This window comes from Saccopteryx bilineata, chromosome 3, assembly GCF_036850765.1.
Source record: "Saccopteryx bilineata isolate mSacBil1 chromosome 3, mSacBil1_pri_phased_curated, whole genome shotgun sequence".
Classification (NCBI taxonomy): Eukaryota; Metazoa; Chordata; class Mammalia; order Chiroptera; family Emballonuridae; genus Saccopteryx; species Saccopteryx bilineata.
Window position 1 is genome coordinate 234,875,622 of NC_089492.1, and position 17,585 is coordinate 234,893,206.

The 17,585-nt window shown below is 38.1% G+C and overlaps 2 protein-coding genes across 18 annotated transcripts in view; one reads left to right on the forward strand and one right to left on the reverse strand.

Annotated features, from left to right (window-relative positions):
* The window catches only part of SGIP1 (SH3GL interacting endocytic adaptor 1), a 223,899-nt gene that overhangs the window by 190,857 nt on the left and 15,457 nt on the right, over positions 1–17,585 (reverse strand). The window lies entirely within an intron of this gene.
* Positions 1,813–15,047, forward strand: LOC136328720 (THO complex subunit 2-like). The gene is made up of 2 exons (XM_066264765.1): positions 1,813–6,617; positions 14,977–15,047. Exons 1-2 carry the CDS (start codon positions 1,949–1,951, stop codon positions 15,045–15,047), a joined length of 4,740 nt encoding a protein of 1,579 aa, XP_066120862.1. The 5' UTR covers positions 1,813–1,948.

Below are 17,585 nucleotides of genomic sequence, written 5' to 3' on the forward strand. Positions count from 1 at the left end.
CCAAAAAAAAAGAGCTATTTGTATATAGGCAAACTTTTTAATATTTATTTTTAAATTTATTTTATTTAAGTCTGGCTGGTATACAATCCTCTATTGGTTATATCAGTGTCAAGTGTAAATATAGTGATTCAGTATTTTTATATATTACAATGGGATCACCCCACTAATTCCAGTAATTATCTGTCACTGTGTAAACTTATCACAGTGTTATTGACTACATTCACCTTCTCCCTTTTATCCATCTCCCCACTCCCTCTCTTCTGGCAACCATACCTTTGGTTGCTGTTTCCATGAATCTGTTTTTGTTTGTTTGTTTATTTGTCTGCTTTGTTTTTAGATTCCACATATAAGTGAAACCATATGGTATTTGTCTTTCTCTGTTTGACTTATTCTCCTTAGCATAGTACCCTCTACATTCATCCATGTTGTCCAAATGGCAAGATTCTTTTCTTTTCTTTTTATTGCTATGTAATATTCATCTATCTTCTTTGTCCATTCATCTATCGATAGACACCTAGGATGCTGCTATATCTTGGTTATTATCAATAAAGCTGCTAAAAACATAGAAGCACATATATTTTTTTCCAAATTAGTGTTCTCATTTTCTTTGAATAAATAGCCAAAAGTGGAATTTCTGGGTTCTATGGTATATCTATTTTGTTTTTCAATGACTCTCCATACTGTTTTCCATAGGGGCTTCACCAGTTTGCAGTCCCACCAACAGTGTACAATGATTTCCTTTTTTTCCACATCCTTTTTAAATGCAGTCAAGAAGTAGGCTGTGCTAGGGTATCACGATGAGTTTCTGGGTGAAGGATGAGGCACATAATTATGTCTACAGAGAAAATGTAGGGTGCCTACCTATTTTTCTCCTGCGTGAAATTTGACCGCTGCTTCTCCTTTTCTTCATGACATCCTCCCAAAATATTTACCCCGATCCCCCCCAAAACAACTATCCCATGAAGTGACACATTTTCCTGTGTTTACAGAATGCTTGGCAAGGGCTAAACCCAAACATATGTAATTGAGAATGGAGAAATCTGTATTTAATGTCAGCTCAGGTTAGAAAGAGATAAACAAAGCACCTTATTTTATACCTTCCAAAACTCAGACACAGGGAGCAATTTTCACATTTTGAAGCATCAAAACCTATTAATCTTTTGTGGGAAATTTGATGCAGGCTGTATCTGTGCAATTGACTGATTGGCAGTGATGGCCATTCGTATGGAGTGGGAAATTCAACAGTCTATGTCACAATCATTTGTACAAGAATCTAAAACTATTTTACTGATACAGAGGTAGAGTTTACTCTTGACATCTGAACAAAATCCCTAAATTATAATTACTACTCCAGAGAATAACCAAGCACATTGTAATGTGATTGCTGAACATTCAGCCAGGTATATTCTCTGCCGGCTGCACCTAAACCCCTGCACCTGTAAACAAGCAGTTCATATTCACACCTCGGGAAACGTCCAAGTTACTCCTTGTTGTGAGCCTAAAATGCATTTTATAAATACTGGAAACCTAAATGTTAAATTTGCTTATATCAAAATGCTGCTATAATTGTCGTTGATCAAGCATGAACTCAGAAAATATAATTTAACCAGGTTAACATTTGCTTCAATATCTGGAATGCACATGATCAAAATCTAGGCTTTTCTGAGAGAAAACTTGTCAAGTAGAGCAAATATTAAGCTTTAAAAACCAAGAGGAATGCAGTTTAAGACAGCTTGAGTGGCAGTTTATTTTATCCATAATGGATGCACTTGCCCTTTAAGAAACACTTTTACAGCGCGAGGGGGTGGGCGGGGGCAGCGCAGGGGAGCGAGGGGTGGGGAATCGGAAAGCGAACTCGAAGTTCCCAGCATTCCTAGTGGGCGGTGCTTCCGTTTGACCCCTTGCTTACGAGCTACACATCCGGGCTTCTGTTGCTAGGAGGGAGGAGATGGCGGCTGCAACGGTGTTGGTTCCTGTATCCTGGGTAAAGAATTGGGAGAAATCAGGGAGAGGCGAATTTTTGGATTTATGTCGGATCCTCAGTGAAAATAAAAGCCACACTAGTTCGACTTACAGAGATTTCCAGCAAGCTCTCTTTGAGTTATCACGCCATGTGATCGAAGGAAATCTGAGGCACGAACAGGCATCTAATGTTTTTAATGATATTAGTGAATTTCACACCGATTTGCCCTCCATGCTTGCCGATGTATTTTGCCTATTGGATATTGGAACAAGTTGTTTGGAAGAAAAAAGCAAGAGAGACTGTTTTATGCAATTGGTATTAGCGTGTTTGTATTTAGTTTCAGACACGGTTCTAAAGGAACGCCTAGATCCAGAGACATTGGAATCATTAGGACTTATCAAACAATCACAGCAATTCAATCAAAGGTCAGTGAAAATTAAGACAAAACTCTTTTATAAGCAGCAAAAATTTAATTTGTTAAGAGAAGAGAATGAAGGTTATGCCAAGCTGATTGTCGAACTGGGGCAAGATTTATCAGAAAATATTACTAGCAAGTTAATCTTAGAAAACATCAAATCTTTAATAGGATGCTTTAATCTGGATCCCAGTAGAGTTTTGGATATCATTTTAGAAGTGTTTGAATGCAGGCCAGAACACGATGACTTCTTTATATCTTTATTAGAATCTTACATGAGTATGTGTGAACCACAAACACTGTGTCATATTCTCGGGTTCAAATTCAAGTTTTACCAGGAACCCAATGGAGAGACTCCTGCATCTTTACACAGAGTTGCAGCAATGCTTCTACAAGTTAATCTGATTGATTTAGACGATCTTTATGTACATCTTGTTCCAGCTGATAATTATATAGTGGGTGAATATAAACGAGAAATTGTGGAAGCTAAGCAAATTATTAGAAAATTTACGATGGTTGTAATATCTTCTGAAAAAAATGATAAGCGAGAGAAAGGAAAGGAAAAAGAGGAGAAAGTAGAAAAGCCACCTGACAACCAAAAACTTGGTTTATTGGAAGCCTTATTAAAGATTGGTGATTGGCAGCATGCACAGAAAATTATGGATCAGATGCCTCCATACTATGCTGCTTCACATAAGCTAATAGCTCTTGCTCTTTGCAAGCTCATTCATGTAACTATTGAGCCTCTTTACCGAAGAGTTGGTATACCTAAAGGTGCTAAAGGGTCATCTGTTAATGCTTTGCAAAATAAGAGGGCACCAAAACAAGCAGAGAGCTTTGAAGATTTGAGGAGATACGTCTTCAATATGCTCTGTTACCTTGGACCTCACCTTTCTTATGATCCCATTTTATTTGCAAAAATGGTGCGCATTGGCAAATCATTTATGAAGGAGTTTCAGTCTAATGGAAGCAAACAAGAAGATAAAGAGAAAATGGAAGTTATCCTTAGCTGTTTGCTTACTATTACTGACCAGGTACTCCTTCCTTCTCTTTCTTTGATGGACTGCAATGCTTGTATGTCTGAGGAACTCTGGGGAATGTTTAAAACATTTCCATATCAGTATAGATATCGTCTGTATGGCCAGTGGAAGAATGAAACTTATAACAGTCACCCACTTTTAGTAAAAGTTAAAGCTCAAACAATAGACAGAGCCAAATATATTATAAAACGTCTAACCAAGGACAATGTGAAGGCTTCTGGAAGACAAATTGGGAAGGTGAGCCACAGCAATCCAACCATTTTGTTTGATTATATCTTGTCACAAATACAGAGGTATGATAACTTAATAACACCTGTAGTAGATTCACTGAAATACCTCACTTCATTGAATTATGATGTCTTGGCTTATTGTGTTATTGAAGCTTTAGCTAATCCAGAAAAGGAGAGAATGAAACATGATGATACAACCATCTCAAGCTGGCTTCAAAGTCTGGCTAGTTTTTGTGGTTCAGTTTTTCGTAAATATCCAATTGATCTTGCTGGGCTTCTTCAATATGTGGCTAATCAACTAAAGGCGGGCAAAAGTTTTGACCTGCTTATATTGAAAGAAGTGGTGCAAAAAATGACAGGAATAGAAGTTACAGAGGAAATGACAATGGAGCAGCTAGAGGCCATGACTGGTGGAGAGCAGCTAAAAGCTGAGGGTGGTTATTTTGGTCAGATTAGAAACACTAAAAAATCCTCCCAGAGATTAAAGGATGCGTTGTTGGACCATAATCTCGCTCTTCCTCTCTGTTTGCTTATGGCCCAGCAGAGGAATGGGGTGATCTTACAGGAAGGTGGAGAGAAACATTTGAAACTTGTGGGAAAGCTTTATGATCAGTGTCATGATACCCTGGTACAGTTTGGTGGATTTTTAGCATCTAATCTAAGCACAGAAGATTATATAAAGCAAATACCTTCAATTGATGTTCTCTGTAGTGAATTTCACACACCCCATGATGCAGCATTTTTCCTGTCTAGGCCAATGTATGTACACAATATTTCATCCAAGTATGACGAACTTAAAAAATCAGAAAAAGGAAGTAAACAGCAACCTAAAGTTCACAAGTACATTACATCATGTGCAATGGTGATGGCCCCTGTCCATGAAGCAGTGGTCTCCTTACATGTTTCCAAAGTCTGGGAAGACATCAGCCCTCAATTCTATACCACATTCTGGTCATTGACAATGTATGACCTTGCAGTTCCACACACCAGCTATGAACGGGAAGTCAGTAAACTTAAAGTCCAGATGAAAGCAATTGATGACAATCAGGAAATGCCTCCAAATAAAAAGAAAAAAGAGAAGGAGCGCTGTACTGCCCTTCAGGACAAACTTCTTGAAGAAGAAAAGAAACAGATGGAACATGTACAGCGAGTTCTACAGAGACTGAAACTGGAAAAGGACAACTGGCTTTTAGCAAAATCTACCAAAAATGAGACCATCACAAAATTCCTACAGCTGTGTATATTTCCTCGATGTATTTTTTCAGCCATTGATGCTGTGTACTGTGCTCGTTTCATTGAATTGGTACATCAGCAGAAAACTCCAAATTTTTCCACACTTCTTTGCTATGATCGAGTTTTCTCTGACATAATTTACACAGTTGCAAGTTGTACTGAAAATGAAGCTAGTCGATATGGGAGATTTCTTTGCTGCATGCTAGAGACTGTAACCAGATGGCACAGTGATAGAGCCACATATGAAAAAGAATGTGGAAATTATCCAGGATTCCTCACTATATTACGGGCAACTGGATTCGATGGTGGAAATAAAGCTGATCAATTAGACTATGAAAATTTCCGACATGTTGTACATAAATGGCATTATAAACTAACCAAGGCATCAGTACATTGCCTTGAAACAGGTGAATATACTCATATCAGGAATATCTTGATTGTGCTAACAAAAATACTTCCTTGGTACCCAAAAGTTTTGAATTTGGGTCAGGCTTTGGAAAGGAGAGTACAAAATATCTGCCAAGAAGAAAAAGAGAAGAGGCCTGATCTGTATGCATTAGCTATGGCCTACTCTGGGCTGTTGAAAAGTAGAAAGTCATGCATGATACCTGAAAATGAGTTTCACCATAAAGACCCCCCTCCAAAAAATGCAGCCGCCAGTGTACAAAATGGGCCTGCTGGTGGGTCTTCTTCGTTGTCCACAGGAGGTACATCGAAATCTAATGAAAGTAGTGCTGAGGAGAATGATAAATCAAGGGAGAGATCTCAGTGTTGTGTGAAAGTTGTTAATAAAGCTCCTGTTGCTGCACCGAAAGGGAATTCAAGCAATGGAAGTAATGGCACTCACAGCAGCAAAACCATTAAAGAAAATGACAAAGAAAAATGGAAAGAAAAAGAGAAAAAAGAAAGGACTCCAGTTACTACTCCAGATGCCAAGGTACTTGGAAAAGATGGTAAAGAAAAATTGAAGGAAGAGCAGCCAAATAAAGATGAAAAAGCAAGAGAGATAAAGGAAAGAATATCTAAGTCCAACAAAGAGAAAGAAAAATTTAAGAAGGAAGAAAAAGTTAAAGATGAGAAATTCAAAACCACTGTCCCCAACGTAGAATCAAAATCGACTCAAGAAAAGGAAAGAGAGAAGGAGTCATCCAAAGAGAGAGATATAGCAAAGGAAGTAAAATCAAAAGAAAATGTGAAAGGAGTAGAAAAAGCACCAGTTTCTGGGTCTTTGAAGTCACCTACTCCTCGATCAGATATTACTGAGCCTGAAAGGGAACCAAAACGCCGGAAAAATGACACTCACCTTTCTCCATCACATTTCTCAACAGTCAAGGACAGTCTCATTGAACTCAAGGAGTCTTCAGCAAAACTCTACCTCAATCATAATCCTTCTCTACTGCCCAAGAGTAAGGAGAAAGAAATGGACAAGAAAGATTCGGACAAGTCAAAGGAAAAGTCCAGAGAAAAAGAGAGAAAAGATGAAAAGGACAGGAGAGAGCGGAAAAGGGATCACTCAAACAGTGACCGTGAAGTTCTACCAAACATAACCAAGAGGCGAAAAGAGGAAAATGGAACAATGGCAGTTTCAAAACACAAAAGTGAAAGTCCATGTGAGTGTTCTTATCTAAATGAGAAAGACAAGGAAAAAAATAAGTCAAAATCTTCAGGCAAAGAAAAAGGAGGTGATTCATTTAAATCTGAAAAGATGGATAAAATCTCCTCCAGTGTCAAAAAGGGTATGTACAGGCCCTTAAGCTGAAGGTCTCCCAGAGGAAGATGCCAAAGCTCCATGCATTACTCTCAGAACAGTATCTTCATAATTAAGAACTGCTGGTGCTATTGGGAATCTGCTTTTAAGTCAGAAGATGAACACAAACCACTATCCTCCTGATGAGACCTTCCAAAGTCACTGATTTTCAGAACATTATTTTCACCTCCAGACAGTTTCTGCAGCAAGGTCTCTGTATATAAATTTTATATATACAGAAGCAGCATCTAATGTAAATTTCACTAACTGTTTTAGTTTATCCTTTCTCAAAAAGGAGAGGAAATGGCCTTCTGAAACCAGTACCAGAATAGACTGCGTATGTGTGCGACAATAAGTTTGACAATATTTGGATGATTGTATTGCTTGAGGATTTTGGCTTCATGTAAAAATTTTAACTTCATTTCCTGGGATAGATCATTTTTATATGTTTTAACAGCAGTAGCTGTTTTATCATTAATATGCCCTTCTATATGTCATCACATTTTCTGTTGCTCAGTAATTATTCTATTGTGGCATCTTCATGATTGAGAACCCATTTCTTATTCCAGTTATGGTCATACTGATACCATGATATTCATGATTGAAACATTGACTGTTTTTGTCATTTAAAAATTTGAGATAAAATTTGTATAAAACTTGTCATTTTAAAATGGATTTTAGGATATTCACTGTTATATAACATCACCAGAATATTTCTATTACTTCAAAGATACTCTACACATCTGTTAAGTATCATTCCCAATTCTCCCCTTCCCCAACCCCTTGAAACGATTAATGAACTTTCTATCTATATAGATAGATTTACTTGTTTTGAACATTTATATAAACATAATATCATGCAATATTTGACCTTCTGTGTCTGGCTTCTTTTACACAGCATCATGTTTTCAAGTTTCATCCATGATATAGTATATATCAGAACTTTATTTTTTTATAACTGAATAATCCATTGTATGAATATATACCTATTTTGTTTATCCATTCATCAATTATGGACAGGTATGATGATTTTTAAATACTAAACTTTTTAAGTTCAACATTAGGGTAGCCACAATTATAATGGTTTCAAAATCATACATGGTGCGAACATAATGCTATATATACATAATATGTAAATTATGTCAGCATTTCATGCAAGGGTGGTTATTTTCTAAGGCTCTTCTAGTCTGGTTTTATGAAATATGTAAGCATAAGTATTTTCATCTATAGAGTTTAATGCATTAAGCATTAGTTTAAAATGAATGAGAAAAATGTTAGGCAGATAAGTTAATTGCCATTTGTAATGATCACGTTTTGAATTTATTTCAGTATGCACTATTTTAAAAATGTTCATTTGTAAAGAAAGGAAATGAGTATAAGTCAACAGACTTTTTAAAGCAATTTTTATAATTTAGCAGACATTGCAACTTAATATGTCACTATTAAAGTCATGCCCTTGTGAAAAAAATAATGAAAAACACTTTCTGATCTGCATACTCATTTGAACAGTGTTCGGTTGGCATCAGAAGTAGGGCATCTTGCATGAATCATCTTGTGACTGCTGTGGGGTGGTGAGTTTTGGAGCTTTGGTTTTAAAGGGCACTACTAACACATATCCAGTGGCATGCTTTGCAGGGAAGTTGGGCACACAGTCTGCCTTCCTCCATCTCTATTGCAAGCCTAGAAGCAAGCCTGTCTATGCTTTTGTGAATCTGAACCTATGTCAGGTGGAGCCAACTCGATCACTGGGGAAATACAAATGCCCGCTTCATTTTTATTCAGCTGCTCAGAGGCTTGCAGTGCAGTTTCCTAGCACAGCATGCCAGAGAAGCTCCAGGAAGCAGAGCTTCCTTCAAGAAGGCACATTTGGCCATGAGCCATGTGGCATTTCAGAGGGCCAGCGAAGACCCTTCAAAGTGAGGAAAAGAAAAAAAAAAAACCCCACCAGCTCTAGCTAGAGCAAGGTTGTTATTTTTTAACACCAAAAAAACCCAAGAGGACAGCGATTTATATACAGCTAAGAGAACACCTTACTGGGGATTATAAATAATAACTGAATCTAAAGGGCTATCCATTCTTAGTAAGAATATATTGTGCTCCATTGACAGTAAAGTCTGACTTAAGAGTTTGTTATTTTGCCCTGCTTGGGGTTAGTCTGATGATATAGTCGATATTTTCCCGATGTTCAGTGGCAGGAGAGGCAGCATAGTATAATGCTGATGACTGTACATTCTGCGTCCAGAATATGTGGGTTTGAATCCTGGTTTAACCATGTTATAAATTTCTTATCATGGACAAGTTACTTATAACCTTTCTGAATCTTGGTTTTCACATCAGTAAAATGGGGATAAATAGAGCAGCTGCCTCACTGAATAAGAATTGGTAAGAGTACTCAGAACAGGGCCTTACACGTAGAAGTGCTTCCTCTTCCTCCAGTGTATAAGAGAAATAGCCAGGGCTTGGATTTGGCCAATTTCAAACACTTCTTTGATTTCATTGATTTTTATTCTCCCTTAAGTGTATGAAAATAAAGCAACTCTCTGACACTATAAGGCTAAAGAGCTGCTAAATTGGTGCCATTGGGATTTAAAGAATCTTGATATACATAGAGAATGAAGTAGTCAAGGATACCTTTGTGGGAATCATACATTAATTCAACAAATATTTAGTAAGTGCTAGTTGTATGCCTGGCATTGTGCTTCAGGATATTTGTTTCTTGATGAACAAGAAAAACAGAGCTCTCTTTCTCTGTCTTTTTTTTTTTTTTTTGTACTTGGACCTTGAAGGGCTTAGAAGAGTTAGTTCTATGAAGAGAGTTGCAGAAATAAAAGGCCTTGGCAAAGAATCAGAGATAAGATAAAGATGGTGGACAGAGAAGAACAGAAAATTTATTTGGGTGTTTCTGCTTATGGGAATGTGTAGAACTTGATTCCACAAGCATTAGAGAATAATTGAGGTTTTGGATAAGAGCAAGAAGTAAGCAAATATATACACACACACACACACACACACATGTATGTACATGCATACATACATGCATACATATGCTGGGAGGGAAATTCGGTAGATCCTGGGAGTATGAACAGATTGCAATTTATTTTAGGATTACAGGATTGGAAGAAGGTCCAGATTTACAGTGGCGGGTGACACAGAAATGGATGCAGGGAGGCATTATGAAGAGAGAACTGATAGTACTTGGTGATTGAACCTATGCTATAAAAGATAAAAATAAAAGGTGATGCCATGTTCTCCTAACCAGTTGTGATGGTTAAAACATTAATGTGGCCCAAGTTACAGAATGTGTAAGATTACTCAGTTTAAAGATAATCAATTTTATAGATTTATTTCATTGGCAAAGTTTCTTAACAAAATAGCACATTGAAAATTAGTAACAAAGCTGGAATGAAATTTCCAATCTGGTGCCTCTTTCTACTATTACACCAAGGGAAAGGTCACAATAGCATATGAAAATTACAGACTCAAATTTGAGTTCTCTGTACAAGCTATGGAGGCTGTTTCTTTCTGAGACTTGGAGCAAGTACTTAATCTTATAAAGCTATGAAATAAGGCAAAGATACTTAACTCGGTACAGTTCAATGGTTGTTGGTTTCCCTCTTTTCTACACTTGAGTGCAACCTTGTTTAAACTCTCAGGAGCACCTTTTCTTCTAGAATTATATAAAATTGTGGCTCAAGGCAATACACATTCAGCAAATATCAAAAGAGAATTCTTGAAGCTCTACTGAATTACTAAAAGGTTTGCTTAGCAGTAATGGAACGAAGTGTGTTTGGTGTGTACAAGAACACAATAACGGGAAGTATATAATGGGATTCAGAGACAGAGTCATAGATAGTTGCAGCATAAACCAAGCAGCAATGAGTAAACGAGGCCTGTCTCTACTCATCTGGATGGACACTCAGTGCTTCTAAACTCAGATGCTGGCCCAAAGTGCCGGAATGTCACAGCTGGCAGGGAACTCCAAGTCATCATGCTAAACCCTATCATTTTACAGATGAGGAAACAGCCCCAAACAGGGTAGTACAGGGAGGAGGGGATATGCCAAAGTGAAGGGAATGTGATGAAGAGCACAGTTGTTAGATTCAGGTAGACCTTAATCAAATTACTGAACTCTCTTGGCCTCGGGTGGTGACTTCATTTTTACAATAGAGAAAATAATACTATCTGTATGATGAGGCTGTGAGCATCAGATGAAATGCTCATGAAAAGTACTGGGCACAGCTGGCTCTGAGGGTCCTCTTGAATTCTTTATACCCCTCCCCACCTGCACACAAAATTATCACATATGCTCTGATGTGTGAGTTTTGTGAGGCAAGTGAATAGAAAGCCATTGTCCTCTCAGCTTTCTGCCCAGTCTCCTAAGACCACAAGACACAGTTCAACCATGACCCAAATGTGAAGCTATTGCCAACACCCCCCTGCATTATAAATATGGGTGTCAGAAATTTGGTGAGACAGGAATGGCAAGAATTAAGAGAAAAAAAATTTGGCTGATGTTTTGGTTTCTGAGGTCCCAGTGGCAGTCAATTAACACATTTTGTTGTGGTGAAGGAATCTTGAACATGAAGAAATGGGAAGGACTTTAAAGGAAGAACTTGTATTGTTTTCTTTTTGGGGAAAGGATTTTCCTTGTAGTGGTTGAAGTCACTTCTGTCTCCATCAAATGATGGGCTTCTCTGACAGAAATGACCCGCCATCATGTAAGAACAAAAGTGATTAGATGATCAATCACTCTGTGCCAGGCACTAAGCTATGCACTTTAGATGTGTTAGCTTATTCATTCCTCATAATAACTCTGTGAGAGAGGTATTAGTATAATAATATTGGTTTTAAAGCTGAGAAACACTTTAAAACAGAAAAGAGAGGCACAGAGTAGAGAAGTGAATTAGCGGAGACTGCACAGCTAGTAAGTGAAGGAGTCAGGATTTGACCCAAGCGGCCTAGCTCAAAAGGCTGCTTGCTTACTCTTCTTAGTAATGCTGCCTTACAGCATTAGGGGTCAGGAAGGGCAGAGACCACCAAACACAAACACAGGAAGCAACAGCACAATGCAGAACAGGTAAGAGACCTTGAAAATAAATAAGGGAAGAGAGAAGAGGGAGCAATGTAACAGGGGAAAAGGAGGAATTTGAGGAACCTTACCTAGCACCATCTAGAAACTATGTTGCTAAATGAATCTGACCAAGTCAGTACAGACTCTTTTAAATGAATAGCCAGCAAAAAATATATAGGCAAGAGTGTATTCAGGGTGATGAGTGGGGATAAAGAGGTACCATATGAAGTCTTTGACTGTTCCTGACAATGGACAAGAGCCTCACCAGCCCAGCTCCTTCAGAGAAGCCCACGATGATGGTTCACAGTCATTCAACGCAGTGATTCAGAGATCACAGATTTAGCGACTTGTTGGTTCTCTCCTGCTCTGTCACTTCCTAGCTGTGCATGAGACCTTGGGCCTTTCTCCTCCTTTATAAAATGGAATTAAGAGTAACCCTCATGGTGAGAGAGAGGTGATAGGCCATTTATATAGTCCTCTCAGAGCCTGAAACACTGATAAATTATACATAGTAAAAATAATGACAATAATTACTACCAACCTTGGGTGAACCTTTCTATTAATCAGTTACACATTCAGAGAACATGGAGTCTTGGACTTTTGCACACTTTGTAGGCATGCGCCTTATATATGGAGTTCATCTATATTTCTGTTTTTTCTGCTCTGTCTAAAGAACTTGTGGTGAGAACAAGAAAAACAATGTGCAGGTGAAAAGGCAAAATAAAGGATGTATTTGTATTTACTGTAGAGTAAGTAGCATAAATGCTCTATCTCAGGTTTATTAATAAATGTGCATATTTTTGCACATTCCTAAAATATACATTTTATTACAGTTATTGATGACTAATTATCTGGTAAATATATTACAATTAAAAGCAATGTTAAGCCGTAACTATAACAAAGCTGTTAATATGGAATTGGGAGCTATTACCCTTTCCAAACCAGACAGAGTAATTTCATTTCTCATATTCAAGAAAAGCAACTGATGATTGAATTGCCTTTAAAATGCTATAAAATAAAAATTCTCTTATAACTGAAACTAGGAGATGTGTCTAATAGCTTGTTAAGTGAAAAGGGAAATGGATTTCTCACTCTAGCATAGAAGACAATGCAAATTTCTCTGAAACATCCAAGGTAGTTATTCAAGTTTGCTTTAACAAGTGCCCATAGAAACCTCTAAAGTAAAATGTAAGAAATTGCAAACAAATTAGTTAAAAACAATCAGAACAAAGACATCTTAGAGAATAGTTGCTTTGTTATCTCTATAATCATCTACTTATTTTTTTATTAGCCAGAAATTTCTATGTGAGGTATTATAGATTTTTTATGGTATTACAGGAACTAGACAGGAATATTCTCAAATATAGTTTTGACCTAGTGAGTAGTAGACAAGCATGCTATAAAATTACTTATCATTAACTATCAAATGTTGTGGTGCAAATGATACCACTGTGTTTGCCCTTATATGGTAATATATTAAATATAATTTCTCCAAGGTAAAAATTGAGAGACAATATTATTTCATGGTTTAAAACGTAAGTGTGGGAGTCAAATTCTAAATATTTGGGCAAGTCATCCTCAGTTTTCTCATCGCTGTAAGGGGGACAATTATCAGAGATTCAACCTCATAGACTTGTATAAGTTAAATGAGATAAATGTTCACAGAGAATTTAAGAATAGTTTCTAGCAAAGCCAGAACTCAGGAAATGATCATTATTTTTATGTTAATAAATCTGAACTCTACTTCAACATTTCCTCCTCTTGGTGGGGAGGGGAGGTGATGGTTATAGCTATACCTACTTGTTAAGAGAAATTATGTACCATTTCAGGAATGATGTAATTCTTTGTCTTATTATGCAATATCTGGAGATCTAGGGTTGTTCTGTGGCAGCTTTCTTTTAATAAGTTATAAGGCAGCTATGTTTTAGTAAGGTCTAACTGGAGAATAGGAAGAAAAAGAAGGAAGGTCTAAAGTCAGTTATGAGTAACTCCAGTAGAAGAGATGACTTAGAGGTGCTGACCATAAAGCGCTATCCTCTCACCAGTCAGCTGCATAGATAGATGTATGTATCACATATGTACTTACAGTATCATAACTTAAAAATTATATTTTCACAGGCTTTGATATGAAGAAATGGAAAAGTCTGAGGATTAGGTTTAGAGCAGTCGTCCCCAGACTACAGCCCATGGGCCGCATGCAGCCCCTCAGGCCATTTATCTGGCCCCACTGCACTTCCGGAAGGGGCACCTCTTTCATTGGTGGTCAGTGAGAGGAGCACTGTATGTGGCCACCCTCCAACTGTCTGAGGGACAGTGAACTGGCCCCCTGTGTAAAAAGTATGGGGACACCTGGGAGGCTTTGGGTCAGCGATGAAAAAGAAAGACTTCTTGGTAAACAATGGGAGGAAATATCCCTCAGGTTCCTGGCTCAGGATGCCTGTAGCATAGAGTAGGTGTAGCAATGGGCTCTTTGAAAGGGCTCTTTTTCTTTCAGAAAATTTCCTAAAAGGTTTCTCCTCCCTTTTGGAACATCATAGCAACAGGACAGTTGTCATGTTGAGATTTGATTAACATTCATTTAGGAGATAGAGCAAGAAGATCAGAAGCCTTAAAGGAATTTGGGAGAGTCAAGGCATGGATGGAACCCAAAATATGAGTGGCTAGCCCCAGAAACTGCTCAGATGCCGGGGCAGAAACTAGGTAAGTTGGCAGCAGTCAGGGAGCTCCGAGGCAAAGCAGCTCTCGGTGAACAACCAAGAGCAGTCAGTAGACATTTGTGGAGCACCATGTAACGTGGTCTGGAAAGCTCATTGAAGCAAAGATAAGTACAGGCATGTATGTAATGTTAACAATGACAACAGCAATGATAATAACAATAGCAACAGCTATAACCAGATGAATGCAAAGGTATAGGAACTATGTTAAAAGCACAGCGTCCTGTAATACTTGCAACAATTTTGACTCACCCCCCCCCCACCTTATCTAGTTAGGTCCCATATTTTAAAAAATCTCTTTGAGAATACCATTCAGTGCTTCCTTCATAGCATTTTTTCTCACTTATCATCATTTAGTTATTGATAGTAATGTCTTTATCACTTTAAGCTTTACAAGGCCTGTGTGTCATGATGTTTGCTCACTGTATACACCTAGTACCTAGTACAATGTTTGCAGCATTAATAAATACTTGCTGACAATTTTGTGAATATGTGATAGATTAAAAAGCTAAGAAAGAAAGAGAAAGCAAGAAAGCAAGAAAGCAAGAAAGCAAGAAAGCAAGAAAGCAAGAAAGAAAGAAAGAAAGAAAGAAAGAGAAAACCCTCAAGCTCAGGCCTGCCTGAGGACACATAGCCAGTAAGCTGTAGAGGCAGGATTTGAATCCAGGTTTGTTTTGACTCTCAAGCCTGTGCACTTACCTGCTATGTCAAAAAGTTAATTAGAAAAGAAAACAGGAGTCCTAAGTATAAAGAAGATTGGAATAGGAACAAGTCCCACCTACAGGAAGCTTCCTATGTATTCTCCAGGTTACAAACACATTTTAGAGCATAGACAGTTTCAGCACCTGCAGGCAGAAAGAGCATAGCTACAGACTTGGAGGACGGCACGGGTTAAAGGAGTTAAAGGAGACAGTAGGGTTTTCTGTCAATAAGATTCAGATAGGACACAAGGGTTTAATGGAAACATTTGGGGAGAAAAATGAAACAGAGAGGTCAATCTCTGTCAAAAGGAAGACATTTTAACTGCTATCTTTCTGATCTGGACTAGAGAGAAAGAACCTTGGTGATGGGAGCCACCCTAACAAACTGACTCCATACAGGAGTGACTATTAAAGAACTGAAGTGCTTCAAAGCCATTTAAAAGCAAGTACATTTTAAAAAACCACATAATATATTCTTTGATCTCTACTCTCTTCATTTTTTTTTCATACGTCAACATGCCTCAGAAGAAATCTAATACCAGAACCATTTGGGTTAGAAAAAAAGTTTATTTAATAGCTGAATTGAATCTTCCCTTGGAGCCCCCAGACCTTAGTAGTGATGGTGCTGAGTGGCTTTGGGAAGGGCACCACAATCCTTTCCAACCTCTCTTAGCTTCACTGAAAATAAAAATAAAATTTAACAAAATCAGAGTATTTATGACTCAAACACAGATTCAAGACAATTTTCTCTCATAAAAAAAAAAAAAGAAAAAAGAATGACATCCTTCGCTACTCAAGTCCATGTCCATCCAGCATCCAAACTGTTTGATGATGGAAATGAAAGCATGACCTTCTCCTTAAACTCTGTTCAGCGGCTTTCCCTTGCCTCCCAATAAATTCCAGATTCATCTCCGTTGCTCACAAAGCCTGGCCTGCACTGCATCTTGCCCTTCTTCTCCCCTGTCTCCCGTCTCCTTCCCCCTCCTTCAGTGGTCTGTAGCCACACTGCCTTTCCTTTTGTTCCTTGAGCTTACCAAGTTTCAGACCCTTTACCTCCGTGTTCTTATTCCTGAAATACAGGGGGTCTTCAGGTTACAGCAGTCTCAACATACAATGTTTCGAGTTTACAACTCTCACTCCCATAAAAACTTTAAAAAATTGAGATGTGAGTGTTTCAGCTTATGTCAGCGTCATACTTACAGACTACGTGGACAAACTAGTTTGGTTGCGTGCGGCTGAAGAATACACAGTATTCTTTTTCTGTGGCTTAGTTGTGTTTTTATGTTCCAGATTATGATTTTACAACTGTGTTAGGATAGGTAAGTGACTTAGGCTAGCGTGTGTTTTGACTTACACCAAAATTTGAGTTACATCACTGTTGTAGGAACGAAACTGTGTGATAACCCGAGGACCCCCTGTACTCTGTTCCTAGATCTTCACTTGCCACAGTGTCAAGAAGTGTCAGCTTAAATGCCTTTCCTGAAGATCTAAAGGACCTTCCACCACCACTCCGCATTCTCCTTCACATGTTTTTACCACCATCTGAAACTACCTGGTTTACTCATTTGGTTTGTTAGTTTTGTCTCCTCTTAATAGAATGCAAGTTCCATGAAAGCAAGGACTCTATGTGTTTTGCAGACTTGAATCCTATATCTAGAACCAGGGCTAGCTCATAATAGCATTCCATTGCCACTATAAACTTCCTCTGTGTCTTAGTCAAAATTTACCAAGAGTAACAAACTCTATTCTTTAATGTGCCAACTTAAAGTGGGTTACCACAAAGATAGGAGACAGAGGAAAAAACAAGAAAAATTGAGATTAAATAATTTGATCTGGTAATTAGATTGAGTGAATTACAATTTGCTGAAATGATATAAACAATTATATTTGGTTTTATAATTAGGCCAAGATAAAGTTCAGTTGAATACACTTTAAAATGTATTTTATTTTATTTATTTTGTGAAAGAGACAGAGAGAGAGACAGAGAGAGGGACAGAGAGAGACAGAGAGAGGGACAGATAAAGACAGACAGACAGAAAAGGAGAGGATGAGAAGCATCAATTCTTCATGCGGCATCTTAGTTGTTCATTGATTGCTTTTTCCTATGTGCCTTGACTGGCGCGGGAGGGGGGGGCTACAGCAGAGTGAGTGACCCCTTGCTCAAGCTATTGACCTTTGGGCTCAAGCCAGTGACCATGGGGTCATGTCTATGATCCTATGCTCAAGCCAGTGACCCCATGCTCAAGCTAGCGACCCTGTGCTCAAGCCGGATGAGCACACGCTCAAGCCGACTACCTCAGGTTTTGAACGTGGGTCCTCTGTGTCGCAGTCTGATGCTCTATCTACTGTGCCACTGCCTAGTCTGGCTAAAATGTAAATTGTCCTACTACATATTTATTTTTGAAACAATATTGTTACTTGTTTTAACAAAATTATATATAGCATTCCCTTTCCAAGTAAATAATTCATAA